Source organism: Sturnira hondurensis, unplaced genomic scaffold (assembly GCF_014824575.4).
Source record: "Sturnira hondurensis isolate 20B ecotype Veracruz unplaced genomic scaffold, ASM1482457v3 Scaffold0008640, whole genome shotgun sequence".
Classification (NCBI taxonomy): Eukaryota; Metazoa; Chordata; class Mammalia; order Chiroptera; family Phyllostomidae; genus Sturnira; species Sturnira hondurensis.
In genome coordinates this window covers 19,527,272-19,542,243 of record NW_028081271.1, presented here as the reverse complement: position 1 = coordinate 19,542,243, position 14,972 = coordinate 19,527,272, and the positions used below count along the sequence as shown (strand labels likewise).

Genomic DNA, 14,972 nt, shown 5'->3' with positions numbered 1-14,972 from the left:
AGTAAAACGAGGGGCGGCGCCGTGTTCCTTAGGAGGGAGAATACATTTTCCCACCGCCTATGCAATCTAGATTCCTCTTCCCCTCTCCAGGGACGGAGAAAGTGTGTCCCAGGACCGTACGACGGCCCCGCCTCTTCGTGAGGACGGGCACGTGATTCAGGAAGTGGGTGGGGATAATATGGAGGAGTTTCCGGCGTGCCCGGGCGGCTGAAAGCCGGGGCCGAAGTGCTGGTCCTGGTCCTCGTCCCAGTCCCTGTCCCGCCTCGGCGGTGACTACAGTAAGGGGAAAGAGGTATTGGACACGCTGGCCTTTCGCCACTACACACTGCAGCCTTATCTCAGCTGAAAATGAATTACATGCCCGGCACCGCCAGCCTCATCGAGGACATCGACAGTGAGTTGCTCATCTCCTTCGGGTGAGGTCTGGGGAGAGACCCTCCTCCCGGACGGCTTTCTATTTCGAGGGAGCTCATAAAACAAGGTGTTTTTAGCCCTTTCCTGGATGTTTGGTGTTGGCATCCTTCACGGGAGGGAGGAGCCACGAGGACACACCGTTTGCCACCTCCTAGCCCTGCTACCGCTATTACTTCTGTCCTGCAGTGTCCACCAGTTCACTGGCTGGTCAGCCACAAGCTAGAATTCAGTCCTTGCGAGGGACGCGGCTGCTGAGGCCCAGACGCGGAATTTGCCCCTCGCCCGGTCTGCTACTGTCTTCCTCTGCGATATTTCGAAGTTCCAGGTTGTTACAGGTGGATGGATGAGAATATTTAGAGAAAGGATTCATCAAGAAGTGAAAACGTTGAGACAGCATTTGGACTTAATTGGCCGTAGACATCGTCTTTATGCTCTGTAGCCATTTGCAATAGTATTTACCGCGAGGGTCTTAAGCACTTTCAGGTCATGGTAGTAGAGACCATTGCCAGACAAGGTACTGACTTTTCTGGGAAGGCTGATTCAATTCAGACTTCCTTTTTCCTTGTGTTAGCAGTTTTCTTTTGCTCTTACTAAGAAGACCTTCCTTATTCCTAGTCATTGTCCTGAAGAGTATCTCAGCCCCATACAAAAGAGGAGCCAGTTACAATTGCCCCATTTTTCCTTTTGCTAAACTCTTATTTGTGAATCATTCCTTAAATAACACTGTTTTTGTAATCATTTAATCTTTTAATCGTGTGATGTCTCATTAACTTGCAATTGGTGCAAAATGGTTTATACACAGTTCCCAACAAGTTACCAGTCTCTACTGTTACTGTGTATACAAATTAAAGAGTGAGTGTATAATTAAGCTCTCTTTGTATCTTCTGAATCCGTTTTTAAATCCAAATTAAGGATTTGGCAATTGAAGGGAAATGTGTAAATTGGATCTTGTAAATAACTACTGTACAAACCCATCTGTAATGCAGTGAAAACAAGTTTCAGTTGTCTGAGGTTGCCCTCTGCTCTCACCTGTCTTGTCATGTAGCTGAGTTATTAGAGGTCCTAACACATTCTGTCATTTAAAGTAATTTTAAGATAATTTTTGTTCTCCAGCCTTCTAACCTTTTTTTTTTTTTTGTAGATTCCAAGCCTCCTCCTTTACCAAAAAGTTCGAAAACACATCACCTCTCTGTGGCCTTGCCCAAAATTGCTTTCTCTAAGTCTGACCTCTTTGGCATTCCACTCCTATTTCCAACATCTTTTGACATTTCTACATAAGTATCCCTATAGTACTTAAGAATTGCAGACAGCTAATAACTGTCCATTCTCAGCTTCTTTTACTTCCGAATTTTGGTAAATGGTCCTCCCTGACACCATAACTCAAAGTTCCTACATGTTCTCTAACTCATTTCTTCACTCCACTTTCTCACACCTACCCACATGTACAAACTCAATTAGTTGTCAAATCCTGTTACTTACAACTGCACGGTCTTAGTCTTCTCTTCATCCTGCTTCTCGTCTCTACCTTGGTTCAGGTCCCCTTATGCTTCAGACCCTGGGAGTAGCCTCAACCACTTGCCTTTTTTTTACAAGTTTAGTCTTCAATGTTTTCTTGTTCCCTGTGAAGTCAAATCCAAACTCAAGGTTCTTTTCTGAGTTCATTTCTGTCATTTCCCTTCACATCCTCAACTTTCCACCACACACAGCCCTTTTTTTCCTCCTACCTAATTACAGATTTCCCTCCCACTCCCTGTCACTCTTCCTGGGGCCAAAAATTATCTGCCTTTCAAGGACCAACTCAGATACATCCTCTAGCTAGAGTTTCTCTCAGTCTCATATAAGTAAAATGTCCTTTCTTATGGTAGCTTAATTACAGCCCCATTACAAAGTCCTTCAGGAAAGAATCATTGTCTTGTTCCTCTATTCTGCATCTAGAAAGTATTTTACATGTGGCATTAAAGAAAAGAATGAATGAACTTGATTAGCTATTCTAGTGACTGGCTTATTGTCGTTCTTCAGAATCAGCTCAGTCACCTCTTCAGAGAGATTTTCCCAGGCCACGAGCTCTTCTGTAGCTACTTTCCCCTTCGTTTATCATGCTGTCTTGCTTATTATTACATGATACTAATCACAGTAGGTTGTTTTGTTTGCCGTCTTCCACATATTGAATTTTTGCCCTCGCTTATTATCAACATCTTATTTTCACATGTCTGGGGCGTTGTTTTTATTTAAAAACTTCCCTGAATCCAAAGTGGAAACAGAAGCTCTTCTTCTAAGGTCGGGGGGAGACAATCCTAGAATTAAATTTCTCAATTTGCAGATACAGAAACTGGCATGACAGTGGTGGGGACATAGGAATTTAGCATCGAACATTAGGGTCTAGAGCCGGTCGGGCTTCCTGGCTACTCATGCAGTCTGCCACACTACTGTGACTCTTTGCACCACTAACCTTATAATCCAGTGATGTTCAACCTCCTTGATTTCATGGCAGACATAAACTAATCGCTCAAATTCTGTGATGTACCAAAAAATCTGTTTTTTGCTGATCTAACCAAAAACATAGTTATAATTTTGATTCATTCACACTGGACAGCTGTTGTGTGTTGGCTCTTACTGTTTTGTTTTTTGTTGTTTTGTTCTATTTTTTTGACAATCTAATGGAAAATGGTGAGTGCCTCTGACTAAATAGTCAGGTGTTGCGTGTTTTGAAAATTCTTGCAGCGCACTGGTTGAAATTGCTGCTCTGATCTAAAAACCCCAGACTACCTTAGTCTGCCCTCTAATTTCCCAATGTACCCCCTTAAATACCTTGGAACAGTAAGTGGTAGAGCTTGAACTGTTAACTTTGTTGTCACCCCATAAACTCACTGAAGCTAACAGCTTTCATTTTTTAAAGATTTTTTTTTCTGTCCCCAGAAAAGCACTTGGTTCTGCTTCGAGATGGAAGGACACTTATAGGCTTTTTGAGAAGCATTGATCAATTTGGTATGTATTAGTTACAGACTTCTATTGTACTCTGGATAGTAAGAGCTGTCCATTGTATTTTTGCTATTTCATGTTGTAATGAATTTACCTAACTTTTTCATGTGTCTGGCAGAAAGGAATACACTTTTGAGTCATTGCATCATTGTGTCCTAAATTATGATTAGATGGTTCAAAAGATTATATTTTCAAGCTTGTATTTCTAAAACTGGTTTTCACTAGAGCATATGATTACAGTGTTTTCGACCTTTTTTAATTTTCCCCATTAGAGGGAGCCAAAAGACAGAAATAAACTCAGTCCACTGAAAAAGTTGCTCATTTGTAGATTGGCTTGGGGGCACCTACTCTTCAAAGCAGTTCCTGCACTGAAGGTAATCGTCCCACCCAATGAAAATTGGGTAGAAGGCATTTTCTGAAGCTTGTGAGGGACCCCAACATTAAGCTCAAGATTTTACACTTAGGGATACATCACACTCAGGAGTCTCAGTCTTTGTTTTGCATCCTACATTTTTCTAAAGAGATCTGTGTTGGTTTCTGTTTCAAGAAACTTCTTAGTTCATATCAGCATTTGTTTGACATCTGCTAGGTCAGTGGATTTGGGCATGAGGAAAAAAATAAGATAAATGGTACCAATTGAAAGAAGAAAATTATTCTTAACAGGTCAGGATTCTGAATCGTAAGTCAAATTCATCAAACTACTTTGAGAGAACAGTAATACTGACTTTACTCTCACATTACCAAGTATTATCAGATTATCTGACAAAGTGAAAAAACAGGTTTTTGCTGTATCATATAATTCATGGACACTTGCATTGGGTTAAATGAATGCTAAATACTGAAAGTTAAATCTTTGGTTAATCACCACACACACATACCCATACAACAGAGAAAATCTGTGTGCTTTAAAAAAAAAGATTTTTCATCTCTGTGGTTTTTTTAAGTCTTTCAAGTGCTCCACTCATTTACATTTTCTTAAAGTCATATTGATATTAGCAATTAACTGATAAACTAATTTAATTTTCTTTTTTCCCCACCTTCACTTCTGTATTACTGCAACATCATCCAAAATACTCACTCAGTTTCCAATTGGTTAAAAGTCTCAAATGGTGTGTTGTAATGAAATAGGAGACTGAAATTTTGGTTTTTCTTTGAATTAGAAAATTTTGAAATCATGTTTAGCTAAATCTTTTTGACTCAAACTAACTGAGTTATGGACCTTTACCCAAAATCTGAACTAAATATCTTTGTTTCTTCTCTATACACTTACAGCTAATTTAGTGCTGCATCAGACTGTGGAACGTATTCATGTGGGCAAAAAATACGGTGATATTCCTCGAGGGATTTTTGTGGTCAGAGGAGAAAATGTGGTCCTACTAGGAGAAATAGTAAGTGAAAACTGTTAAGTTGCTATGGGTCTTGATAATCATGCTTAGTTAGGTTTCTTTTTGTCTTTTCAAGAGGGAAAAAATTTGTTTTCCATAGTTCACCCAGCGTCTCACAGGAAACCACTAAATAACTTAGGAAAGCCACAATTGTAAAAGTAAGGTTACAGAGAATAATCAACTTTGTTTCAGTGCCTCTTGGCATTTTGAAGATTTGATCCCATTAGAGCAAAATATCATTGATTTTACCTGATACCTTTAAAAATACCATCCCGTCCAGGCAGGTGTGGCCCAGTTGGTTGGAGCATTGTCCCTGAAAGGCTGTGGGTTTGATTCCCAGTCAGGGCACACACCTAGGTTGCGGGTTCTGTCCCCAGTTCAAGCACATAAGAGGGTGGTGGGTAACCAGTTGAGGCTTCTCTCTTGCACTGATGTTTCTCTCTAAGAAAGTAATGAAAAAAATGTCCCTTGGGTAGAGATTTTTAAAAATGAATACCATCCTATAGATGTGTTCATTAATATATTATTTCTGCTATTTCTAATAGGAAATTGAAAAATCTGAAAATAATTCAATAAAGTAAGATTTATGTGTATTGTATATATTTGCAGTCATTTAAACAGTTGGTCCCAAGTAGTTTTTCATGACATAAAGTTAATTAGTGTGTTTGGAGGGGAAGAAGCATTGCGTATACAATGTGATGTCCGTGTTTTTAATGGATACAGGAAGGAATGGGTGTGGGAGAAGCCTTTCTGTGAACCCTGCTGACAAAGGAGCTCAGCTTCTTTTGAATCCTTAGCTCACAACCAATGAAGAAGAAAACTAGATGGCAGGTGAAGAGTTAAATCTTCTCTAAAGTGTTGTTACTGTAGGGATATATGTGTGTGCGTATACATATGCATATATACATACAAAACTATTAGAAAATTATCTTATATTCAGGGTGGGGCAAAAGTAGGCTTACAGTTTGTATGGGAAATAACACTATAATTAATAATTAATAAATAAAATACAATCATAAACTGTTTTGCATACTCACAACTGTAAAACAACTTTTGCCCAACCTTCTACATAAAACTATTAGAAGTACTCAATATTTATTTTTAAAATTTTTATTTGTTGATTGATATTTAGAGGGAAAGAAAGGGAGAGAGAGAAATATCAATTTGTTGTTCCACTTATCCATGCATTCATTGGTTGATTCCTGTATGTGCCCTGACCATGGGTTGAACCTGCAACCCTAATGTGTTGGGGCAACACTCTAACCAGCTGAGCTACCACCAGGCAGGGCTAAAGGTATTCAACCTCACTGTAAGAGATAAACCTCATTGCCCTGGCTGGGTGGCTCAGTTGGTTAGAGCATCATCCCATAGACTAAAATGTTGTGGGTTCCATCCCTAGTCACGGTGTGTACAGAAGAAGGCAACTGATCCATGTTTCTCTCTCTCTCAAAAAATCAATAAAGATATCCTCAGGTGAAGATTTAAAAATTTTTTTAAGATAAACCTCTTTTCATGTTTTCCATGAAACGTTACTTCAAAAGTATTTGATACCTTTGATTTGATCCTGCTGCTTCTGATTATTGGGTTTGCCAGGAAAATCATAATTTAAAACTTCAACATTTGCTTGATTTTATATTTTCCTGTTGTTTTTAAAGTTTTCACTAAAGTTTCCCAATACCTACCAAATCTTAAATCAGGTTTACAGAAGTCTTTTGAGTGGACTGATTTGATCCATAGCTGTTTTTAACAATAAGCCATTTGAGAAAATAAGGATATAATTCTACCAGGATTAGGTTGGTTCAGAGACCTTATTTTGAAATAGTTAGCTGGAAATGACTAATCAATACTGCCCAAATGCTGCTATAAAATATATGAAATGCCTTTTTTAAAAAATAACTTTTTGTGGCTGATATTTTTTGTTCAGTGTATCGTTTCTTGCATGTTTGTGCAGCAGGAACGGTCACCTCCTCGTACCATGAAAAGGTTGAAGTAAAGCACTGCACTACCCAGGGACATGAGGGAGGAGCGGGAGATGACTGAAGCAGTCTGCCAGTGTGTCAGGAGGGGCTGGTGCCCCTCCGGACAGTAGGGTCCTGGGTGATTGTTTTTTCCTTTTTCACACTTTTCTGAGTTTAATTTTTAGAGAGGAAACATTACTTCGCTGCCAGGGGTAAAGATTTAAGCTGAACTATTTACATGTACAGTGCTTCGGTTTTATGGTATTGAACATCACAGACATGCTTCCTATGCCAGTGGACATGGGCGCAAGTTGCCCCTGTGTTAGGTGCATGTGTATGTGAGGAGAGGAAGCAGACTTGGGTTTCCTCTCAGAGATTCATTGTTTTCTGGTAGCCCTTTTATAGAGGAAAGTACCCTCTTTTTACGTATTATGGTTTGGATGCTGCAGAATTTTTACAGTGGTACCATTAAAAAAAAAACAACGCTTACATAATTATAGGAATCAATAGTCAATTTGAAGAAATTGACTGCCAACTCTAGGAAAATACATACCTGGAAACCACCTAGATTCAAAAACATTTCATTGCTTAAGAAGTCCCTGGAATCTGCCTCAAGGATGCTGATGTACAAAGTCTTAAGTAACAAGACAGATTGCTAGGAAACAGCATCACCGTAACCACACAAATAGCTCAGTGAGTAACATATTGAAAAGTGCAAGAGGCAGTATGCTAAGAACGTGATCTTCTCTCCAACTTCTACTCATGGATTGTGAGGGTAGGTTACACTGGATAACATATATTTTCCTGGGTGCAGTTGATATTTAACCCAGTGCAGGGTTTGCCTGTGTAATTTGTGTGGCTTTCACCTAACCTTTCTATTGAGCCTCCTCTATCTGATACTTAGTAGCACGTGGGTTCTGAGGCATTGGCAGCATCTGAAGGTTAGTATCCAGTGATGGACTGGCACACCTAGAGAGTTTATATGTGTGTAAAGCTTTCCCAGCATTGAGTACTAAAAGTGAGAGAAGAGGATAGGAAATAAGAATGCCCTGACTGGGTGTGGCTCAGTAGGTTGGGTGTGTCATTCCATAAAGTGAAAGGTTGCCAGTTTGATTCCTGGTCAGGGTACAGGCCTGGATTCATACAAGGGGCAACCGATCAATGTTTCTCTCACATTGATGTTTCTCTTCCTCTCTCTTTCTCCTTCTCTCCCTGTATTTAAAGATAAATAAAATCTGGCCCTGGCTGGTGTAGCTCAGTGGATTGAGCACGGGCCTGTGAACCAGACGATCGCGGTTCAATTCCCAGTCAGGGCACATGCCTGGGTTGCAGGCCAGTTTCCGGCAGGGGCCAGTTCCCTGCAGGGAATGCACGAGAAGCAACCATACATTGATGTTTCCTTCCTTTCTCCTTCCCTTCCCCTCTAAAGATAAATAAATAAATAAATAAATAAATAAATAAAGATAAATAAAATCTTTACAAAAATAAAAAAAAGAATACCCTATCTGTATAGACTCTCCAGTTACAAATATAGAACAGCCCTGGCTGATGTGGCTCAGTGGATTGAGTGCCAGCCTGTGAACCAAAAGGTTGTTGGTTTGATTCCCTGTCAGGGCACATGCCTGGATTGCAGGCAGGATCCCCAGTGGAGGGGTGTGTGAGAGGCAACCACACGTTGATGTTTCCATCTTTCTCCCTCCCTTCCCCTCTATCTAAAAATATGTAAATGAAATCTTTAAAAACAACAAAACTGAAAAATACCTCTGTTCATTTTAAAGAGAATGAACTGAACCTGTGGATAATAGTAAGATGCATTTATAGCAAGATTGTGCATTTCAAGATTGGTTATCAAGCATTTACAAGGTGTTTACCCTAGTTGGTGTGGCTCAGTTGGGTGGACATCGTCCTGCAACCAAAAGGTCGCCAGTTCGATTCCTGATCAGAGCACATGCCTGGGTTGTGAGTTTGCTCCCCTGGGGTGTGTGCAGAAATGAACAACCAACCAATTGATGTTTCTCTCCTTCTCTTCCTCCCTTTTCCACTCTCTAAAATCAAAAATAAAACATTTTTAAAATGTTTATAAGTCCTTCAAAAATAAAATTATTAAGCATATTATGCCATATAAAGTAAAAAAAATGAGTGTTTGCATTGTGGGTTTTCTTAAAGACTGTGTGTGTGTGTGTGTGTGTGTGTATATATATATATATGGAAAAATTAGAAAGGATATTCACCAAAATATCCCTCTACATGGGAATTAGAATTTTTAAAAAAAATTTCTGCTACTCTGTTTGTTGTTTTTGTTTTTTTAATATATTTTATTGATTATACCATTACAGTTGTTCTATTCCCCCCTTCATTCCCCTCCACCCTGCACACCACCTCCCCTACCATTCTCCTCGCCTTAGTTTATAACTACTTGTCTCAAGTTCTTTAGATTCTATATTTCCCCTACTATTCTTGCCCTCCCCCCTATCTATTTTCTACCTACTGTCTATGCTATTTTCTGTACCTTCTCCCCCCTTCTCCTCCTCCCACTCCCCTGTTGCTAACCCTCCATGTGTTCTTCATTTCTATGGTTCCACTCCTGATCTAGCTGTCCTCTTGGTTTGCTTTTGTTTTAGGTGTGGTTGTTAATAACTGTGTGTTTGCTGTCCTTTCACTGTTCATATTTTTCATCTTCTTTTTCTTATATAAGTCCCTTTAGCATTTCATATAATAAGGGCTTGGTGATGATGAACTCCTTGAACTTGACCTTATCTGAGAAGCACTTTATCTGCCCTTCCATTCTAAATGAAAGTTTTGCTGGATAAAGCAATCTTGGCTGTAGGTCTTTGGATTTCATGACTTGGAATACTTCTTTCCAGCCCCTTCTTGCCTGTAAGGTCTCTTTTGAGAAATCAGCTGACAGTCTGATGGGTACTCCTTTGTAGGTGACTGTCCCCTTATCTCTTGCTGCTTCTAGGATTCTCTCCTTCATTTTAGTCTTGGCTAATGTAATTATGAGGTGCCTTGGTGTGTTCCTTCTTGGGTCCAACTTCTTTGGGACTCTCTGAGCTTCCTGGATTTCCTGGAAGTCTATTTCCTTTTCCAGACTGGGGAAGTTCTCCTTTATTATTTGTTCAAATAAGTTTTCCACTCGTGGTTATTTCTTTCCCCCTTCTGGTACCCCTATAATTCGGATGTTGGAGTGTTTAAAGATGTCCTGGAGGTTCCTAAGCCTCTCCTCATTTTTTTGAATTCTCATTTCTTCATTCCTTTCTGGTTGGATGTTTCGTTCTTCCTTCTGGTCCATTCCATTGATTTGAGTAACATTTTCCTTTCCATCACTATTGGATTCCTGGACAGCTCCCTTCATTTCAATTAGTTTAGCCTTCATGTGTTCCTCTAATTTGTGACTATAATCAACCAGTTCTGTTAGCATCCTGATAAATAGTGTCTTGAATTGCGCTTCTGAGAGGCTGGCAATTTCTCGATCGCTGAGAGTTATTGGCTCTGGGACTTTGAGTTGTTCTTGCGCCATCTTTTGGGCTGTTCGTGCCTGTTATGTAGCAGGATAGGAGCCCTAAGGTGTTCACTAGCACAGGGCAACTAAGTCGCTGGGTTGTGACGCTGTATGTGGGGACGGGGTCAAAGAGGGACTATGGCTTCCCATCTGCTGCCTGCTGCCACGGCCCTCACCGGTGCCGCAGCTGCTGCTGTCACTGGGCCCACGCGTTTCGTCCCACTGCACGCGAGTGTGCCACCGCTGTCAGCCCTCGCCCCCTGGGGCCTGCGTGGTCCGTCTCACTGTGCGCGAATGTGCGACCGAGGTCAGTCTGCCCCACACCCCGACTGGTTCCGGGCTGCCTGAGTGCCTAGGTCCGGGGACCTGTCCTGCCTGACCTTGCTCCGCTGCTGGCTCCGCCCCTCTTACCGTCCCCATTGAACGGTTAGATGTAGTCGGACTTCCGTATAATTCAATTTTCTGGTCTTTGGGTGTGTCTTTGTTTCTCCAAACCTTTGTTGTATTCAAACTTTGTTGTGGGAGAAGGCACAGTGTTTCCACCTATGCCTCCATCTTGGCAGCTCTGCTAGTCTGTGTTTTAAATGTCATACAATGAGTATTTTTTTTAATAATGGAAAAAATGATTTTTTTTAGTAAGCAAAACAATTCTTTAGTTAAAATCAAACAACAATATTGAGGCCAAACTGGTTTAGTAATCTAACTGGTCTACTGAAGTTTTCTCCAGAACACTTTATTGCCATAAAGGGCAAAGGGGTTTTGTTATAATTTCAAGACTCCTAATTAATGCAACAGAGGGATGGCCTTTGAGGAGGAGCGTCCTTCTTTGAGTCAGTGTTCTCTACTTTCTTGCTGAACAACCCTCAGAAATTAAGCTGACTATTTCCGCCAAGATGGAGGCGTAGGTGGAAACACTGTGCCTTCTCCCACAACCAAGTTTGAATACAACAAAGGTTTAGAGAACAAAGATGCAGCCAAAGAACATAAAATTGAACTATATGGAAGTCCGACAACAACGAACAGTTCAACCAGACTGGTAAGAGGGGCGGAGCCAGCAGTGGAGCAGGGACGGGCAGGAAAGATCCCCCAACCCCAGGCACCCAGGCAGCCGGGATAGCATTAGGCGGACCCAGTGAGGACGCAGAGCGGCAGGCTGGCTGTGATCACACATTTGCGCAGATAAACCAGCAGAGTGAGCAAGCAGTGAGACAGACCACGTAGGCCCTAGCAGCGAGAAGCAGCAGAGGGGACCGCCATTGCCCCTCTTGGACCCCGCCCCCACATACAGCATCACAACCCAGTGACTGAGTTGCCCTGCCCTGGTGAACACCTAGGGCTCTGCTCCTTGTACATAACAGGCACCAACAGTCCAAAATATGGCTGAAGAAGAACTCAAAGCCCCACAGCCAATAACTCTAAGTGACAAAGAAATAGCGAACCTCTCAGATGCACAGTTCAAAATACTGGTGATCATAATGCTCACAGAGCTGGTTGATTTTAGTCACAAATTAGAGGAACACATGAAGGCTAAACTAATTGAAATGAAGAGAAATGCACAGGAAACCAATAGTGATGGAAAGGAAACTGGGACTCAAATCAAGGGAATGGACCAGAAGGAAGGAAGAAATGACCAAACAGACAAATGTGAAGTAACAAGAATTCAAAAAAACAAGGAGAGGCTTAGGAACCTCCAGGACATCTTTAAACACTCCAACATCCGAATTATAGGGGTACCAGAAGGGGAAAAGAAACAGCCACGAGTGGAAAACTTATTTGAACAAATAATAAAGGAGAACTTCCCCAGTCTGGCAAAGGAAATAGACTTCCAAGAAATCCAGGAAGCTCAGAGAGTCCCAAAGAAGTTGGACCCAAGAAGGAACACACCAAGGCACATCATCATTACATTAGCCAAGATTAAAAATGAAGGAGAGAATCCTAGAAGCAGCAAGAGATAAGGGGACAGTCACCTACAAAGGAGTACCCATCAGACTGTCAGCGGATTTCTCAAGAGACCTTACAGGCAAGAAGGAGCTGGAAAGAAGTATTCCAAGTCATGAAATCCAAAGACCTACAGCCAAGATTGCTTTATCCAGCAAAACTTTCATTTAGAATGGAAGGGCAGATAAAGTACTTGTCAGATAAGATCAAATTCAAGGAGTTCCTCATCACCAAGATCTTATATGAAATGTTAAAGGGACTTATCTAAGAAAAAGAAGATAAAAAATATGAACAGTGAAAGGACAGCAAACTCACAGTTATTAACAACCACACCTAAAACAAAAGCAAACCAAGAGGACAGCTAGATCAGGAGCAGAACCATAGAAATGAAGAACACATGGAGGGTTAGCAACAGGGAAGTGGGAGGAGGAAAAGGGGGGAGAAGATACAGAAAATAAGTAGCATAGACGGTAGGTAGAAAATAGGGGGAGGGTAGGAATACTATGGGAAATACAGAATCTAAAGAACTTGAGACATGTGGTCGGTCATAAAGTAAAGGGAGGTAATGGTAGGGGAGGGGTATGCAGGGTGGAGGGGAATGAAGGGGGGAATAGAACAACTGTAATGGTATAATCAATAAAATATATTTTTTTAAAAAATTAAGCTGACTCTGATAATGCAAAAATACAGAATTTATCTGAAGCCATTTTGGCCTTGGTAACTTCTTTCTTAGATTCTCTGGAGTTGGAGAAATAGCCTTTTTTTTTTTTTTAGAAAATTAGTTCTTCACTAACGTAGAATTTCAGACAACCTGAAGCTTTGTTATGAACACTGTTACTGATCCCTATTACCACATTCATATAAATATTTATTCTGTAGTAGTGTGGCCAGCCATTTCTTTGTAAAACTTGTCTGTTCCTAGGAGAAGGATATTTCAGCCATGTCACAATCATGAAAAATAACCCAAACCTGACATAGGTATCCATTTGCCTTGAGATCTGTAAAGTGTTCAATTCTTGGTCATCAGTTGAAATTTTTCAAACCTGCTTGTTTTGTAGGACTTGGAAAAGGAGAGTGACACACCCCTTCAGCAAGTGTCTATTGAAGAAATCCTAGAAGAACAAAGGATAGAACAGCAGACCAAGCTAGAAGCTGAGAAGCTGAAAGTTCAGGCTCTGAAAGATCGGGGTCTCTCCATTCCTCGAGCAGATACTCTTGATGAGTATTAACTCTTGTTCAGAGGCTACTGCTCTTGGGCAGCAGGGGCTGTCACTGAATGAAAGGGACATTCTGGTCACCTCACACTTTTGACTAGAGACTAGAATTTTGAAAAGCCATTTTTCTTTTGAATCACATGCAAAATGAAAAAAATCACGTGGCAGGGTTTTTTTTCCTTTTTAATAACAAAATCATTGTTTAAAGAAACAGCTGGATGGACTTCTTTCACTCATCACTATGAAGCCAGCAACTGCTACTCCCTGTTGCTCTTCCCATCCCAAATTAGAGTTTATAGGAGACATTCTTTATTTGCTTGTAAATAAAATATGAATCTCAAAGCTGTCATGTTATTTCCTAAGTTTGAGTTGCCTGCAGTGAATAACAAAATTAAGTTTCTGGTCTGGAAGGTATGAACAGTGCTGTCACTTCATAACTTGCTAGTTACGAAGGAATGTTTTCATACGAAGTATCTTGTGGGTTCTCCCCTCTCCCCACTGTAAAAAATATTTTCAACCTTCAGGAAGGTCTTTCAGAGAAGTTTCACAGTTACAGTTAAAACAAAAGCCTCAAGTTTGAGCAACAGCATCCACTTACTAAACTTGTTTGGTCTCACAAACAGCTTTGAAACTAGGTTCCCATGAGATCCAACATTTTAGTAAGGTGACTTTTTCTCCTTGTCTACCGTCCATTTAGTTCATTTTTCTAGTCCTTAGGATTGAGTTGAGCCTTCTGTGCTATTATCAAAAAGGAACACCAATAGCCCTGGCTGGTGTAGCTCAGTGGATTGAGCACAAGCCTGTGAAGCAAAGGGTCTCTGGTCTGATTCCCAGTCAGGGCACATTCCTGGGTTGCAGGCCAGGTCCCCAGTAGGGGATACATCAGAGGCAACCACACATTGATGTTTCTCTCCCACTCTTTCTCCTTCCCCTCTCTCTAAAAAATAAATTTTTTTTAAAAAAAAGGAACACTAGTAAAATGGTGTACTGAACTAGGAGTTTAGGAGACATAGGTTAAAATTTTGACTTTGTTCCTCCCCTGGCACCTTGGGCTTGAGCAAGTCGGTTCTCTTCTCAGATGCCTTTTTTAACTGGAGAATTATTCCAGGTGTTTCTCCTTTTCATAATTTGTTGAGCAGAGACTTCCTTTTCATAATATTTATATGCAATTTCTATGTCTGAATTATAGCATTACATATACTTAACATTTTATGACCTCAGGTGTTAGCTCAAAATGCCTATAAACCATTTAACAGCTGAGCTAGTCATTGAGTTCATTTTAAAATAGATAATGTGTGCCCTGTCTGGTGAAGCTCAGTGGACTGAGTGCCAGCCTGTAAACCAAAGGGTGGCCAGTTTGATTTCCAGCCAGGGCATGTGCCTGGGTTGCAGGCCAGGTCCCCAGTAGGGGGCGTGCGAGAGGCCACCACACACTGACGTTTCCATCTCTTCCCCTCTCTCTAAGAACAAATAAAAGCATTAAAATAGAGAATTTGTGAAGAAACAGTTGTACCTAATTATTTTTCACATGTGTCTTGCCTTTCATCTTACTATTTAATAACCAGAACTTATTTTTAACTGC

The 14,972-nt window shown here is 40.8% G+C and overlaps 1 protein-coding gene across 1 annotated transcript; it reads left to right on the top strand.

The window, feature by feature from the left end:
- Positions 1 to 46: 46 nt before the first annotated feature.
- Positions 47 to 13,737, top strand: LSM1 (LSM1 homolog, mRNA degradation associated). The gene is made up of 4 exons (XM_037055367.1): positions 47 to 394; positions 3,331 to 3,399; positions 4,666 to 4,781; positions 13,235 to 13,737. Exons 1-4 carry the CDS (start codon positions 349 to 351, stop codon positions 13,403 to 13,405), a joined length of 402 nt encoding a protein of 133 aa, XP_036911262.1. The 5' UTR covers positions 47 to 348; the 3' UTR covers positions 13,406 to 13,737.
- The last annotated feature ends 1,235 nt before the right edge of the window (positions 13,738 to 14,972 follow it).